At 35.4% G+C, this 15159-nt stretch overlaps 3 protein-coding genes across 6 annotated transcripts; 2 read left to right on the forward strand and 1 right to left on the reverse strand.

The window, feature by feature from the left end:
• The first annotated feature begins 934 nt into the window (after positions 1–934).
• Positions 935–12897, forward strand: LOC111483153 (DNA-directed RNA polymerase III subunit RPC5). Of its 4 annotated transcripts, XM_023129305.1 has the most exons (16): positions 937–1570; positions 1675–1743; positions 1811–1918; positions 2269–2337; positions 4129–4287; positions 5836–5883; positions 6186–6292; positions 6396–6467; positions 6591–6642; positions 7581–8197; positions 8590–8799; positions 8924–9044; positions 9392–9542; positions 9656–9719; positions 9866–9959; positions 10036–10357. In XM_023129305.1, exons 1-13 carry the CDS (start codon positions 1154–1156, stop codon positions 9461–9463), a joined length of 2121 nt encoding a protein of 706 aa, XP_022985073.1. In that variant the 5' UTR covers positions 937–1153; the 3' UTR covers positions 9464–9542; positions 9656–9719; positions 9866–9959; positions 10036–10357. The 4 variants fall into 4 exon arrangements, with proteins under 4 accessions (XP_022985075.1, XP_022985073.1, XP_022985074.1 ...); XM_023129306.1 differs by lacking the exons at positions 9866–9959; positions 10036–10357 and adding an exon at positions 12884–12897; XM_023129304.1 differs by lacking the exon at positions 9656–9719.
• LOC111483156 (pentatricopeptide repeat-containing protein At4g36680, mitochondrial-like) lies at positions 11337–12869 on the forward strand. Its single transcript, XM_023129309.1, has one exon. It carries the CDS (start codon positions 11400–11402, stop codon positions 12651–12653), a length of 1254 nt encoding a protein of 417 aa, XP_022985077.1. The 5' UTR covers positions 11337–11399; the 3' UTR covers positions 12654–12869.
• LOC111483157 (sigma intracellular receptor 2-like) lies at positions 12896–14527 on the reverse strand. The gene is made up of 2 exons (XM_023129310.1): positions 14117–14527; positions 12896–13588 (listed from the first exon to the last, which is right to left on the reverse strand). Exons 1-2 carry the CDS (start codon positions 14438–14440, stop codon positions 13406–13408), a joined length of 507 nt encoding a protein of 168 aa, XP_022985078.1. The 5' UTR covers positions 14441–14527; the 3' UTR covers positions 12896–13405.
• Between the last annotated feature and the right edge of the window lie 632 nt (positions 14528–15159).

Raw genomic sequence — 15159 nt, forward strand, 5'->3', positions numbered from 1 at the left:
ATAAGAAGGCCAAATGCAAAGTGTTCCTTTAATTCAAATGAATTGCATTCAATTTTGAAAACGACACAAAGGGAAAAGGAAATAATCTTTGATTTTGAGTGTTCTCGTCGTGGGTCGGGTCTCACTTTGTTTCTCTTTTTCTCCCTCTCTTATCTGACCGTTCAGTTCCAGACCTTCATACCTGTTTAATGAAAAAACAGACTGGTTCTGACTATCCCCGAATCATGTTGTATGCATGAACAAACATGAAGTGTCGAAATTTTTTTTATTTTGATTCATATATTTGTCAACATTTTGTTTTTAAAATATAAATGTTAAAAATATGTAGGTTAAGAAGATTTTACCATTCTTTTTAGTTAAAATTAGTGAGAATGAATCCAAGGTAAAAAATCAAAATTATAAAAAATACTTTTTAGTAACTTAATTAAAATAATTTAAAATCAAAATTATAAAAATACTTTTTAGTAAATAAAAAAATTAATGGTATATATATTTTTTAAATTTGGAATTATTATATTGTATTTTAAATTATTCAATTTTAAATGGAAATATTTAAATCGTGTTTACCTATAGTATGTCATAATTTGAAAAAAGATATCTCAATAAATATATTATATTTTTATTTTCAAAATATCAAAAAAAATTTATTCATAAACCACACTATTTTAAAATAAAGAATTATCGGTTTATTTAATTGTCGATACAAAAAAAAAATTATAATTATATCTGGTATAAATTTTTATAATAATATTTTTAATTAATTCGAACTAAGATGATTTAAATAATATTAGTGGTAAATTTAAATATGATATGAATCTATATAATTCTCAATTTGAAAATTTATTTTATTAATAAAGTTAAAAAATCAATATGTATGAAATAAATAAAAAAAATTAAAAACACATTTTATTGTTAATTTTTTAAGAAATACATTAAAAAACTGAAATAAACCTAGAGTTTAGGGAAAAATTAGGGGGTAGAAGACGAAGTTATTGTTCATCGCCGGAGCAGTTGCTGGAGAGCCTGATTGATTGCATATTACAAGAAAAAACCTGACCTTCATCGGTTTTTATCGAGTTTGAGAACTTCAACAGTTGCAGAAGCTTCTCGCTGTTCATTCACCCCGAGAGAGGAACGCGTAGAAACCTTCAGGATGGACCTGGACGACCTAGACGAACCGAGCCAGGTACCATCACGAACCTCCAGATTTGCACCGAAGACCTCTAAATTCAAGCCGAAGCCGAAAACGGAAGTAGTTCCGAAACCGGAGCCCCAACAGCCGCCAACGAAGTTGGAACCTGAAACTCCCGTTCCGGAGCCGGAAGTTGCAGAGCCAGATGCTCTAATTGGGGAGAAGAAGGAAGAAGGCGAAGAAGTTGAAGTAAAACCTAAAGTCGAAGCTTCACTTCCTAATGGAGTTGATAAAATGGATGTTGAAACTAAGTTGGAAGTTGAAGAGGAGACAATGGTGGATGATGATGATGATCCAATGGAAGAGGATGCTTCTGAAGATATGGTGGTTCGGGAAATCGACGTTCTGTTTACTCCTTCTCTTGATATCAATACGAAAGTTAGTCTTCGTTTCTTGCTTATTCATACTATGTACCATTGTTTTTTTCCCTCTTTACATTTAATTAGTTTTGAAATTTGAACTCGACTGTCATCTATTTCCAGTTATATGTGTTGCAATATCCTCTTAGACCACGCTGGAGGCCCTATGAATTTGAGGGGCGATGTGACGAGGTGAGCATTTTCTTTGATTCCTTTTTGTTCTTGAAGAATTTGAACCATACCCTTTTAATTTCAATAGGTAAGAGTTAAACCCACCACTGGGGAAGTGGAAGTTGATCTGAATGTGGATATTGAATCCAATAACTATGACAGTAAAGCCGATGCCAATTTGCAAATGAAGAAGCAGGTATCTTCTCTTATGGTTCTATTGATACTGGTAGTTCACTTTTATCAGATTTAACTTGAAAAAGAATGCTAGATTCGTAGGATTTTCCAAAAGGTGAAAAGGTGCAAGTTTTATTAAACTGAATTCGGCAACAGTTTCTAGCTGCATCTTAGTTCTTTTCGTTCTTTCTTTCCCCCTGTCGTATTAGTCTCGAGTTTCATCTCACTTGATGAACTGTTTTTCTTATCACATGATGTACTACGTTTCATCTGGTAGTAGAGTTATTTCTTTCGTGTACTATATACAAATGAGGATTGAGTTATTGGTGCTGTATTTTAGTGGATACCAACAAAAGCTTGTTTCTGGTTCAGACTTTGAAATCTTCATGGCAACCGCCTATGGCTACTTCCTATGCTGTTGGGCTGCTTATGGGTGATAAGGTTGTTTCCCTATCTCGCATCTTCTGAACTTTATTCTTTTCTTATCATTGATTGTAGATGATGGGCCTTTTTTTTTATTTGTTTCTCTGGTACTTGGTTCATCTTTTAATTTTGAAACAACAAAGGTTGACCTAGTGGTTAGTAAGAGTTAAAGGGCTTAGAGAGAATAGATTCGAGCTATGGCAGTCCTACCTAGAATTTAATATTCTATGAGTCTTATTGGTATCAAAATATAGTAGGATTTGGCACGTGTCATGTGAGAATAGATGAGGTGCGCAAATTGGCCTAGAACGGTACTTGAAAGTTACATAGCCATAACTCCATCAATAAACTAAACCACCCAAAGTAACAAAATTAATATTGTAAGAGGAATAGTTACAAAACACTTATACGCAGCACAATAAGAAGCCACATTTAGCTCAACAATATCAGTTTTATCTTCCAAAGGAGCTTGTTTGCTTTAAAAAATGTCCCCACAAAATTGGCTTGACCATATATATCCTTAAATTTTTTGTCTTCTCTTAAAACTATGATTGTAAAGGAGTTGGAAAAGATATAAATCTTGGGTTCTGTTGCCATTTTTTCGATAGGGAAACAACAAATATTTTGGTCCTGTTCCTGCTGCGAGGTTTTCTTTCAAATCCTTTTTTTGTTGTTTAGTGGACCCTTTCCTTTCCTTTCCCTTCCCAGCTGCCTCACTTTTTTTGTCGCTATGAAAGACTAAAATTTCCAAGAAGGTTAATTTTTTTTTGTTTGGCAAGTGCTTCACAGTAGAGTTTGCACATTAGATTGCATTATGAGGAAACATCCTTTAGTTAGGCTACTGTTTTATTCTTTGTAGAAAAGCAGCAGGAATATTGATCACCTCATTTGAAGTTGTCTGTTTGCTTCCTTGGCTGGGGACTTTTTATAAATATTTTTGGAGATTGTTTAGCTCGATCTATTGTGGAGGAGGTGATTCGATAACCCACCCTTTTTGGAAATGGTTGTTTTCTTTTGTTGGCCAACTTTTGTGCAATTGTATTAGAATTTTTGGTGCTTAAGAGAAACAATAGAATTTTTAGAGGTCTTAGAGTTTTTGGGAGGGGTCTCTGGGCCTTGGTGTATAAGAACTTTTGTAATTACTTTTTAAGTCTTATTTTGTTTCATTGGAGCTTTTTTTTTAGTCGACTCCTCTTCTTTGTGGGTTGTTTTTGTGTATTTTCTTTTATTCTTTCTTTCTTACTCAATAATAGTTGTATTCTTTCATGATGCCTTACATTGATATCTATACCTTGGATGAACATCACACCATTTTTTGAGTCTAACGTTGTATTAAAAATGGAAACTTATGCTTGGATGTGAATTGGGTCTGTTCCTATGATAGTATCCTGTGGGCTGAGAACACAAACTAAACTTTTATTTTGTATGGGTGAATTAAGAATGTTGCACTGCTTGGATGTGAATTGGGTCTGTTCCTACGATAGTATCCTGTGGGCTGAGAACACAAACTAAACTTTTATTTTGTATGGGTGAATTAAGAATGTTGCACCCTGCAGGATCTTGTACTATTGCATTCGTAATTGATTGAATGGGAAACCTAAATTTTGTACTTTGTAAAATTGATTTTTTTTTTCTTTTCTAACTAATTAGAATGAATGCAAGAATATTATAGGTTCCTATGTATTCCCCTAATTTATATTATGATGGTTGCCAAGACATTTGTCAAATTCTAGCATAAGGACTTGTTTGTTTCTATTTCCTTTAAAAAATAAATAACTATTGCTAGTGTTTCCATGGGTTATATTGCAGCTACACCTGAATCCTGTACATACAGTCGTGCAACTTCGACCATCATTTGAACACCTTAATTCTGGTGGCCCAAAAAGGAAAATTAATGTTAGAGCTGATCCAAATGTTAAGTCAGAAGAGCATACAGATGTTAACTCTGCAGGTGGATCAAGGAAGCAGGTTATTTTCTATTTTTTCTATTCTATACTAAATTACTACTGAAATATTCTCAACACAGATTTTATATTTATTTTGGTTACTGTAAAGTTATCAGTCTTTTTCTTTATAGGAAACAATTTCATTTTATTGATAAAATAAAATCATGAAATGATGAAATCCCATCCATTGGATTATAAAAAACTATTCCAATGGGCCACAAGGGTAGATAAATTATACTACAAAGGGAGCTCAATTTACAGCATGAAAGAAATAGATAAGTAATTATGAGAGATGTGATTGGAGATCTTGTTCCTTGGCTGAGAAGATGCGAGAGTTATTCTATAACCAAATAGACAGACAAAAAAACTTGGATAAAGTTGAGCCATTTTCTTTCATGAAGGAATGCCCAGTGAATATGAGAGAAGGGAGGACCCAAATATCATAAGGAAAGGCAATCTGCCACCCAAATGTCTCTAGGTTGTGATCTCAAACAAATCTAGCCAGTTTGCTCCAAATGAAAAGGCAACTGTGTCATTCCTCTTCACTTTTGCACAATATGCAGCAGCTATGAGAGATGGCAATCCTAGGAGATATTCTTTGCAGCTTTTCGTGAGTATTGAGGCATGAATGACTAAGTTCTCATATAAAAAAACTTAACCTGTTTAGGATATTTTCCATTCCAAATGGAAAGGTAAAGATCTCTTTTAAACTGCATCAATACTCATGACAGATTACTGAGAATTTGCAATGGCTGGCTCTTTCCCCCTCTATGTTTAGTTTGTGTATGGAAAGAGAGGAGAGTATAGACCATCTTTTCCTCCATCGTTATTTCCCTAAAAAGGCTGGAATTTTCTGTTTCGTACTTTTGGGCTTTATGCATGCACACTTACAATCAATTCTTTTTTAATTACCCAATTGCGTTTATTTTCAACTTTTTTTTAATTAGCTCCTTGGGCGGGGGTTCTCTCTTCCCCTGCCCCTAAGTTGTTCTTCTACTGTTTTGTCTAATACATATGTTTCTTATAAAAAGAAGATAAAGATCTCTCTTACGATGATTGCTGGCTGAGGATAAGAACTTGACAGAGATATTGTAGAGAAAACCTTATCCTTTAGACATTATCCATGGGATGGGCATATTGCACTAGCAAATATATTTGGGTAGAAAGAGATATTTCAGCGCTATGCAACATTATTATGATCGTTGATCAAGAGCTCTTAAGTACCAATTCAAATGTGCGCTGCTGTAGGTAATATATATATAGACATATATATTATTCTCCACATTTTACATCCCTTAGCAGCTGTTTAGCAATTTGAGCCCAGACATGGTAGTTTGTTGCTTCGCCAGTCAGAAGTAGCATAAAGGGAGAAGGCTATTTGGCAGAGATAACCGTATTGGAGGACTATTTATTTATTTGCAGCATACCTTATTTCTTTGAATACCACGTTTCTTAACTTTTTTTTCATAAGCTAACTTGCTGACCCTATCATTATATTGCATTAGTTCACATCTGAGGTTTCATATGTGTTCTGGTATTTATGGACTTCTCTCTTGTTTTCTTGAAACAGAAGAAGCAAACAGGACCTTCAACGGAACCTAAAACTGGAGATGAAGAGGTAACACCATTGAACTTGAGTGCTCAATTACTACTAGTGGGCTTAAGATAGTTTTTGAGAAAAGAAAAGTATTTTTCCTCTTGAACTTTTGGAAGAGCCACTTAATTAAGTGATGCTTCTAGTAGTAGTTTAGTGCTATAAATATTCTTAGGATTTTCGAAATCATTTTTTAAATGTGTTTGGATTAAAAAAAAAGCATTTCACCTCTACATAAGTCACCTCAACCTTAGAATAGAAGTGCCTTACTATTGAATCCATCATTTTATAGTTGTCTAATTGTTTGGTTCACTTATTTTCTCTAGTGCTGGATTCCACTTAAGTACTATGGTCTCGAGAGTGATCTATCAACCAGACATCTGCGAAGCATGGTGGCACAAAAAAATTCCCCCATGCAATTTTCAATGAGCCCGTATGTGTTTTTTGCTCGTTGATGCATAAAATCTTTAATACGGTAAATTCATCGATTTAATAATATTTATTTTGAGCATTTGATTTGGTTCTACTTATTTCAGGCATGACTATGTGGACTCCTTGTGTCCTGGTGCGAGCTCAAGTCGCAATAAGCCCAAAGGTCCATCTAAAAGGTAAACACATTTGCACGCTCCGGCTGTTTAATATATGTTACCGAACATTTAACTAGTCAGGCAAGTAATTTGGGAGACTTCAAATATTTACTGATGTCTTAATCCTACTGATGGACATTTCAGGTTTTTACTTTCATTGTCTTTGGAGGAGCGGATTAAGAAATTGCTGACTGAGGTTTGTTTGTAAGATGAATACTTGTGATTTTTTTTTCCTGATTGCCATAAGAAGATATCAGTGCATGTGCACATCTACTCTATCGTCTAACTTTTATTCAGTATTAGCTGGCTGTATATTCCATGTCCATTTATGCATTCATCAACCATTTGTTATTATCATGAGATCATATTTTCAAATTGTGCTCTCTCAATTAATCAAGGGATTTTTTTTTGTCAAATATGCTTATTTATTTTTTTAGTATCTGGGTTTTTGGTCAAGATACGCCCACCTCGGCTAATCTCATAAGACAATTGCTTAACCCTACTACATTTAGTTGTCAATGAAACTCATTGTTTATTTAATCTTAAGTAGGCGGTGACCATAGTTTGAACTCATTTCTTCTATGTTTTTTACATTTTTCATTGTTCCTATGACCACAATGTCAAACCATAGTGATTATTGTCATTGCTATTTAAAAATATATAATATAACTTTTATTAAGCAGCATCACCAGAAGCATATCACGAAAAATGATTGTATTGAGCATATAAAAAAAAAAGTTGTCCAAAGTATGATGAACGAGACCAATCAATTTCAATTGCTTAAAGTGAACAGAGAGGACTGTCTAAAGCCTAAGGTTAAAATTAACCTCCACAGCTTTAAAGCATCACATCCGCTAAATAAAATCCATCCCACATTTTCATTTTGTTTTTTATTTTTTTATATGAAGTTAAAAAATATTGCAAATCCTTTACAAATTTGCAATTGGGTGATATTTACCTCCTTGCCCTCTCGATCAAAGTACAGTTTGGAATTGAAAGGGGAAGTGGGGGGAGGTGCTAATGCTTATAAGGAAGTGCATTATCTTTTTATCAGTCTTTATATCATGCTGATTCATTGTTGATGACTTATTCCGTGTTTGTTTTGTGAATAATCTTTTTCCTCCTTTCTAATAGGGACCTCCGATTCAAAGATTTAGTGCACTTAAGCATTATGCCCCTGATTATGAACCAGACGAGTTTATCGAAGCTCTTCAGCAGTATGCTCAGTCGGTGCAGGGTCTCTGGGTTGCAAAAAGTTCATTTTTACTTCCGCAAGATGGCAGTGGACGTTGTGCTAGGGATTTTGTTCTTTCTTTGTTTAGCAAGAATCCAGTGGTCAGCTCTTCGCAGATAAATGTTCCAAAGTCTCTTCGGGACAAAGTGAAACATTTTTTGAATTGGTTTGGTGTTGAAAGACCTGCCTTTAAGGACTGGAGATTTAAGGAGAAAACAGATCGTTTATTTTTGAATAACTACGTGGATATTGTTCAAAAGCAAGAAAAGGTCTGGCGATCTGTGGAAGAAGGTATCACTAATTCTTTCCGGGGATCTGTGAAAAACATGTCCCATGCAAACGCTGCGCCAGTAAAGCCTGAAATGGTTCCTAAACCTGAAAAACAAGTCATTCACGACAAAGCTTCAACTAAAAGCAGTAATGCAGCTCTTAACCGCAAAAGTACCATGTCGGATGAAACTCGAGAAGCTTTACCAAAAGCCCTTCAAAAGCTTTTTCAAACTCACAAGGTTTGCAGGTAGGGGCCGGTTTTCTTCTTGCTTGTGCTTATCATTATGAGAGTTTTCTTGGTTGGAAAGGACTGCTACTTTCTTGAATAGTATGGCGTGGAATTTTGATGAGATTTAGGATATCATTGCCTTTTAACGTCTTTTTGTCATGCTCTTTCTATCATTTATTAACTTCAATAAATGATAGGTTTCTTTTAGATGGGAAAACATGTATTCATCTGTTCGGTACGTGTTTATAAGCACTTGTATTGTTCCTTTGAGCTGTTTTTTGGGGAAGTCTTCATTTTGTAATAGCCTCGAGTTATCTATCATGTGACATCGTAATCTATTCTTCCCGTGGTGTCATGGAGAAGATGAATCTTCATGTAGCAAAGCTGATGCGGTTGCCTTATTATTGTAGCTTTCAGTTGATATGTCAAGGTTTGCGTGATTTGGCCGTGTCCCAGTCTACTCTTCCAAAAGCTGATGCCAGAATGGCGGTGGCTGCTGCATATGGTGTTGATGCTCCTCCAGATGAATTAAAAAGAATCATCTGCCAAGTTGCTACTGAGATTCATGGTCTCTATGTCTTGACATCATCTCCAGAGCATCCAGAATATGATCCATTAAGGTTGCTGGTGAATTATATTCATGGTCAAAGTCTTTTATGTGAAAAACGATGTTTGCATTATTTTTCCATGTAAGAACACGATAAATTGGCATCTTTGTTTTTAACTTCATGCTGCACTATGCAGGAAAGTTGTCATTCAACTTTTACGTGGACGTGGACCTAAAGCAGTGCTTAAAAAAGCTGATGTTTTGGAAGCTTCCAAGCGTGAACTTGGGAGAGCAATCAATAGCAATGAATATAGCAAGGTTAGCCACCATGTTATTCAATCTCTCACTCATTTGAATTTCTTCCTGCATGGATAGGAAACCTTTTTAATAGATTTTGGTTCTTATGCTACCGAAATATTCTGGTTGAGGATCTTTATTGTTCAGTGATTATTTTTCTTTTGACGTGAAACATTATTGTTCAGCTTGAAATCTCTTGCATTTTCTAAAAGCGCCGTCAATCAGGATTGATTTTATGCACTTTCTAGTGACGATCTTTTATCCCAGGATTGGCTCGTACAATCATTATGAATTAAATAAATGTTTCGGCCTTCTTCACTGGTGTCAAGATATATGATTCTGCTCTTACCCTGTTGCCTTTTGTGCAGGTTATGAACGAAATTTGTGTGTCCCATGGTTCTTCTTGGGCCTTGAAGAGTGGCGATGGAAATTCGAGATGACTAGGTTCCTCTCGTGAAATTCTGAGCACAATTAAAGAGGTTCAAGGCAAAGCCAGCAACCAGATCTCCTCACTCTGCTGTATAACTTTCTTTACTCTTACTAGAAAGTATATCAAATTACCAAAAGCATAGAGAGAAAGAGAGAAGTTGTTGGTTTTCTTTGCTCTGATTGATAAAATATGCATTTTGCAAATAAATTGAATGCCATTTCCCGTGGCCCTCCATCATTTGATCCACATCCAAATTTTGACTCATAGTTATAATCCTCCATTTATCAATGATGCAAAAGCCCATCTGAGCTAATAAGATTTCAAATTATAGTAACTTTTAGAAAGAGTAAACAGTGTGAAACTGTTCATTTCGCTGTTTGATGCCAAATTACTCTACTTTCTTTATCATCAGGTACCAAATTCCAGCGCTGGGAACCTTCTTTGGCAGACTGAACACTCCTTAATGTCGTTGTGCAACACAAAAATTTTGAAATGTACAGACAAAGGTAAATACTATCCCTCTTATAATAAGATTCAGCAGCAGCTTATGTAATGCAAACTCAAACCACTGCACAATATTAGGTGATCCTTTGAGTGTTGGCAATGAACTAAGAGCTTCCGGCGTTGTTCTCTGCTTTGGTGGTGTCTTTTATTAACATTAGTTTGACGACGCTTTTGTTTTCTTGTAGGTTAAAAGATGAAGTTAGTCTTTGAACATTGTTTATTTAGTGTTCAAATTTCAAAAAGCTTAGACTATGTTCTTAAATTTATCATGTACGCTTCATTAGATACAATTTTGATGATGATGATGATGGTGTTCGATCTGTTGTCACCAAATTCTTAGTACCTTGTTGAAGAACCAGGCTGATATAGAGACATAATAAGTTTACTCTTTTAGACCCAACCATGTAACACTCTAATTTTCTTAACCTAAAAACCATTATGCGGGTGTTTTGGGTCAATTTGATTCTAAAGATTGACGTTTACTTGAGTTTTCGGAGTCGAATAGATTTAGTGAAATATGAATTGTGTTCTATAGCTATTTTTGGATTATGCGATCCTAATAGAGCCCCTTTTGATTAATGAGGTGGTGGGTTTGGCTAGGGAAATGTATCATACTTTTTGGAATGATGGTTCGACCTCCTTGGTCTTGAGGGGTGGTGAGCAACATGTAGCTCGATAATCAAAAGGGGCTTTTCAATAAAGGAAATCCAAGAAAATCATTCTACAATTTCTCCCTCTAATTAAGAAATGTTCTATATCTCCATAAAGTGAACATCTCATCTCTCTAAGAGAATTTAGTTTTAGAATTATAAAGTCTATTGAATACTATAAAGAAGACTCCACGAACAAAAGATGTTCATAGCACCGATCCCCTCTAAAAATATATGTATATAAGCATCATCCTCAATTTTGAATGCAAATATTTTAAATTAATTACATTAGCAAAAATAAAACATCAATAAATATTGTAAATTTTTTTATTAAATTAAAAAATATATAACTTGACAAATTATATTAAACAATTTTATAAAATAAGCATGTTAATAGTTTAGACTCATACTTAACATTTAGTTATATTCATACAACTTCATGGTAAATTTGTAAGGTATTTACTCATGGTAAATATATTTTTAAATTTTTAAAAAAATATTTAAAGGTGCTTTTGAAATTTAAAAAAAAAATTAAGGGTACAAAATATTTTTTAGTATATTTTTAAAGTTAAAAGATTATTTTTGAATTTTTTTTCGTACCAAAATTTAAATATATATTTTTAGATTTTTTTTTTTAAAATTTAATTGCGTTTAAATAAAATACAAAATTTAAAGATGTTTTTATTAGTTTAACTTAAAATTTAAAAGGCGAGAGATTATAAACGGAGTCTCAATTCAAGGTAAAACCCTCCCAGACTCGCACTTCCAGAGTCGAGACTTAAAACCCTAGAAATGTCCTCCATCGCCACCCGCCACATCCGTCGTTTATCGACGGCAGCCACCACCACCGCCACCGCCACCGCAACCGCTGCTGTCAAGGCAACAGCAACGACGTCCTCTTCAATATCCATTTCAAAAGCGAAATCTAAACTAAGAACCGAGTATGATCCAGATAAAGCTCTGAACATTTACTCTTCTGTTTCCAGTCACTACACTTCCCCTGTCTCCTCTCGCTACGCTCAGGAAATCACCATTCGTCGCCTTGCAAAGTCTCGTCGATTCGACGACATCGAATCCCTGATCGAGTCCCATAAAAATGACCCGAAGATCACTCAGGAGCCCTTTTTATCCACCTTGATTCGATCCTACGGTCGAGCTGGTATGTTCGAGCACGCAATGAGGACTTATAATCAGATGGAAGATTTCGGCACTCCTCGATCGGCGATTTCCTTCAATGCGCTATTATGTGCATTTAACCATTCGAAGCAATTCGACAAAGTTCCTCAACTGTTCGATGAAATTCCGAAGAAATACAATTTCTCTCCCAATAAGATCTCGTACGGGATCCTGGTCAAATCCTATTGCGAATCCGGTTCTCCCGAGAAGGCCATGCAAATTGTAAGGGAAATGGAGGAAAACGATGTGGAGGTTACTGCGGTGACATTCACAACCATTTTAGATGCTCTGTACAAGAAGGGCGAGAGCGAAGAGGCAGAGAAAATCTGGAACAAGATGATATCAAAAGGGTGTGAACTCGATGTAGGGGCCTATAACGTAAGATTGATGCACGAGCACGGCAGCAAGCCAGAACACGTTGAAGCATTGATCGAGGAAATGGCTAATTCAGGTATGAAACCCGACACCATTAGCTATAATTACTTAATGACTTGTTATTGCAAGAATGGGATGATTGATGAAGCAAAGAAGGTGTATGATGATATGGAGATAAATGGGTGTAACAAGAACGCTGCAACTTTTAGGACATTTATGTATTACCTCTGTAGAAATGGGGATTATGAAAAAGGGTATATGGTTTTCAAGGAGAGTGTGAAGGTTCATAAGATTCCTGATGTTAACACAGTGAAGTATTTGGTGGAGGGGCTAATGGAGAAGAAGAAGATGAAAGAGGCCAAGGGTTTAATCAGGACCATAAGGAAGAAGTTCCCTCCTGATTCTTTGAAGGCCTGGAGAAAAGTTGAGGAGGCTCTTGGTTTGGCTTCTTCTTCTTCTTCTTCTTCTAAGGCTGATGATGAAACTGAAGAATAAGTGTTTAAGTTGAGCTACGTTGTTGTTGTTCTTGTTGAGTGTAATGCTTTCTTCTCTGATTTTTTAGTCCCTAATTGAACAAGTTTTGTTTTGAAAGCTGCAGATTGCTATCAGTTGCTACTATGGCTTGCTATTAGAAGCCTAGATTATGAGTCATGGGGCTATATAGAGCTGTAAAAGCCCCAATTTTTTTCAATAGATTGTTAGCCTTTCTTATAGTTTTCAAAAAGTTTTATGCAACATTCAAATGATAGGCATGACAACAAATTGGCTGCTATATTCAATTGTTGACTAAGAAGATCAAGTAAACTTGGCTGGAGTGACATGAATTATGAGAAGGTTTAATATTTTGATGTCTTAGAAATGGATGGATAGATGTATTGAGAAAAGAAGTGACAAATCCATTATGCCCTCTATCGTCTATCTTCCAATTAGGGTTGTTGGTAGTCCGAAAACCACCCCAACCTATGAAAACTAACCAACCGACCTTAGTTGGTCGGTTTTAATGATGGGTTGGTGATAAAATTGGTCGGTCGTTCCTCTGAAAAATGCAAAATTCGATAAATAGATATATTTATATTCTATTAGTTTCTAAATTAATTGTGTGTGAGATCTCATATTGGTGAGAGGAGGGGTACTTGAAGCATTTCTTGGAACAATTCTGGTAAGAATGTAGAAATCTTTTCGTTATAAAAACTCTGTTTTAAAGCTTGAAAGAACAAAATGGCGACATGAGATGCCATATCTTTGCTTCAAACCTTCTTTTTGCCGGCAATTGATGGTCCAACGTCGTGGCCGGTGGGCGTAGCCTTGCTGCAACGCGGCAGCAGCCCACGTAGCGTGGCTAAAACTCCCAAACCCAAGAAAGGGAGATACAGTTTCAACAGCAGTCCAGATGCCCTCTGTGACCCTATCAATTCAGCTGCTATAGCAACCTGAAAAAAGAACCTAAAATAGGCTTATTCATTTACAACCATCCGTTGGAGAGGAAAACAAACATTTATTTAGGAGCCTGAAAACCTTTCCCTAGTAAATACATTTTTAAAATTTGAGAAAAAATTCAAAAAGAAAAATTCAAAGAAGATATTATTTGTTAATGGCGGGCTTGAGCGGTTGCAAGTGATATCAGAGGCAAACACGGAGGATGTGCCAGTGGGGAGGCTGAGCCCCGAAAAGGGTGGACACAAGGTGGTGTATCACTCCGAAAGGGAGTGGATTGGGAGTCTCACGTTGATTAGAGAAAGAAATAAGTGGCAGGGGTGAACACAAGGTGATGTGCCAGAATAGGACGTTGGGTTCCAAAAAGAACGAGTACCAGTTAGGACGTTGACTCCAAAAGGAGTGGATTGTGGATCCCACATCGGAATTCCCGGTTAGGAAAAGAGAAAGTTGGAGAAGGAGAATATGTGGGCAATTATAGAAATTCATCAATCACATGATGGTAGGAGAGAAGTAGAATATACCATAGCAGTGAAAAGGGAGACGCCATAGATCAAACAGGTGGTGTGCAGCCATGACTTTGCAGCCCAGATGGCGTAGAGGTTGAAAACCGTGAGCGGCCATTGAAGGAGAAGCTCCAGCCAAAGCAGGCCGACGAAAAAGGGAGGCGCCTCGGCCATCAGATAGTCTCCCGACAGTCGAACGTACAGCTCCTTGAAATCAACAAGAACATCGGGGAAAAGGGCTCCGGGGAGCAATAACTGGGCGCCGATGAGCGGCGGCGCCATGGCATGTACAAATAAGGACACAAATAGAACTGAATCGAAGAGCTTCAGAAGAACCCCCATTGCTTCACCTTACACAGATCTGGGAGAGACGTTGACTTCTCACTTCCCTATCCAATTTACCACTCATTTTCTTTCATCCAAATTTAATTTAATTTTTATTTTTTTTATTAATCTTAGTTGACTTAAATGACCATAATAATTTCTCCGTGATATATGATTTTATATTTAACATTAAATTACAAATTTAGTTATTTAGTTATTCAATTTTCAAATTCTGTGTTAACTTTAAATATATATAAATAATTTACAAACATTCACTATTCATTTTATATTTAATAAGTCAACTTAAAAAATATTTAATAAATTCTTAAGAAATTTATAAATATTCAAACATTTTTAAAATTTTTAAATATAAAATTCAGTTTTATAGATAAAATTTTAAAAGTTTGGAATATTTTAACCATTTATGAATTATTTTTAAAATTTAAATATTTATTAGACACAAAATTAAAAACACTAGGGAAAGTTTTGTTGCCAACTTTGACTATGATTCTACGTTTATCATATCGGATTCAGGACAGTCGCTTTGTCCGACAACGGCAGCGAGCTCACCACTTTCAGTGACGACTCGGCTTGGTAAAAAATATTAGTACCATATATAATTTTTTTTTTTAGAAAGTAAAAAATATAAGAAAACCTTTTATATATATATATATATATATATTTAAACATTTATAAAATTAGCTGAAAAAATGGGTTTTTTTTTTTTTTTTTTTTTT

The sequence above is a fragment of the Cucurbita maxima genome, unplaced genomic scaffold (assembly GCF_002738345.1).
Source record: "Cucurbita maxima cultivar Rimu unplaced genomic scaffold, Cmax_1.0 Cma_Scf00008, whole genome shotgun sequence".
Classification (NCBI taxonomy): domain Eukaryota; kingdom Viridiplantae; phylum Streptophyta; class Magnoliopsida; order Cucurbitales; family Cucurbitaceae; genus Cucurbita; species Cucurbita maxima.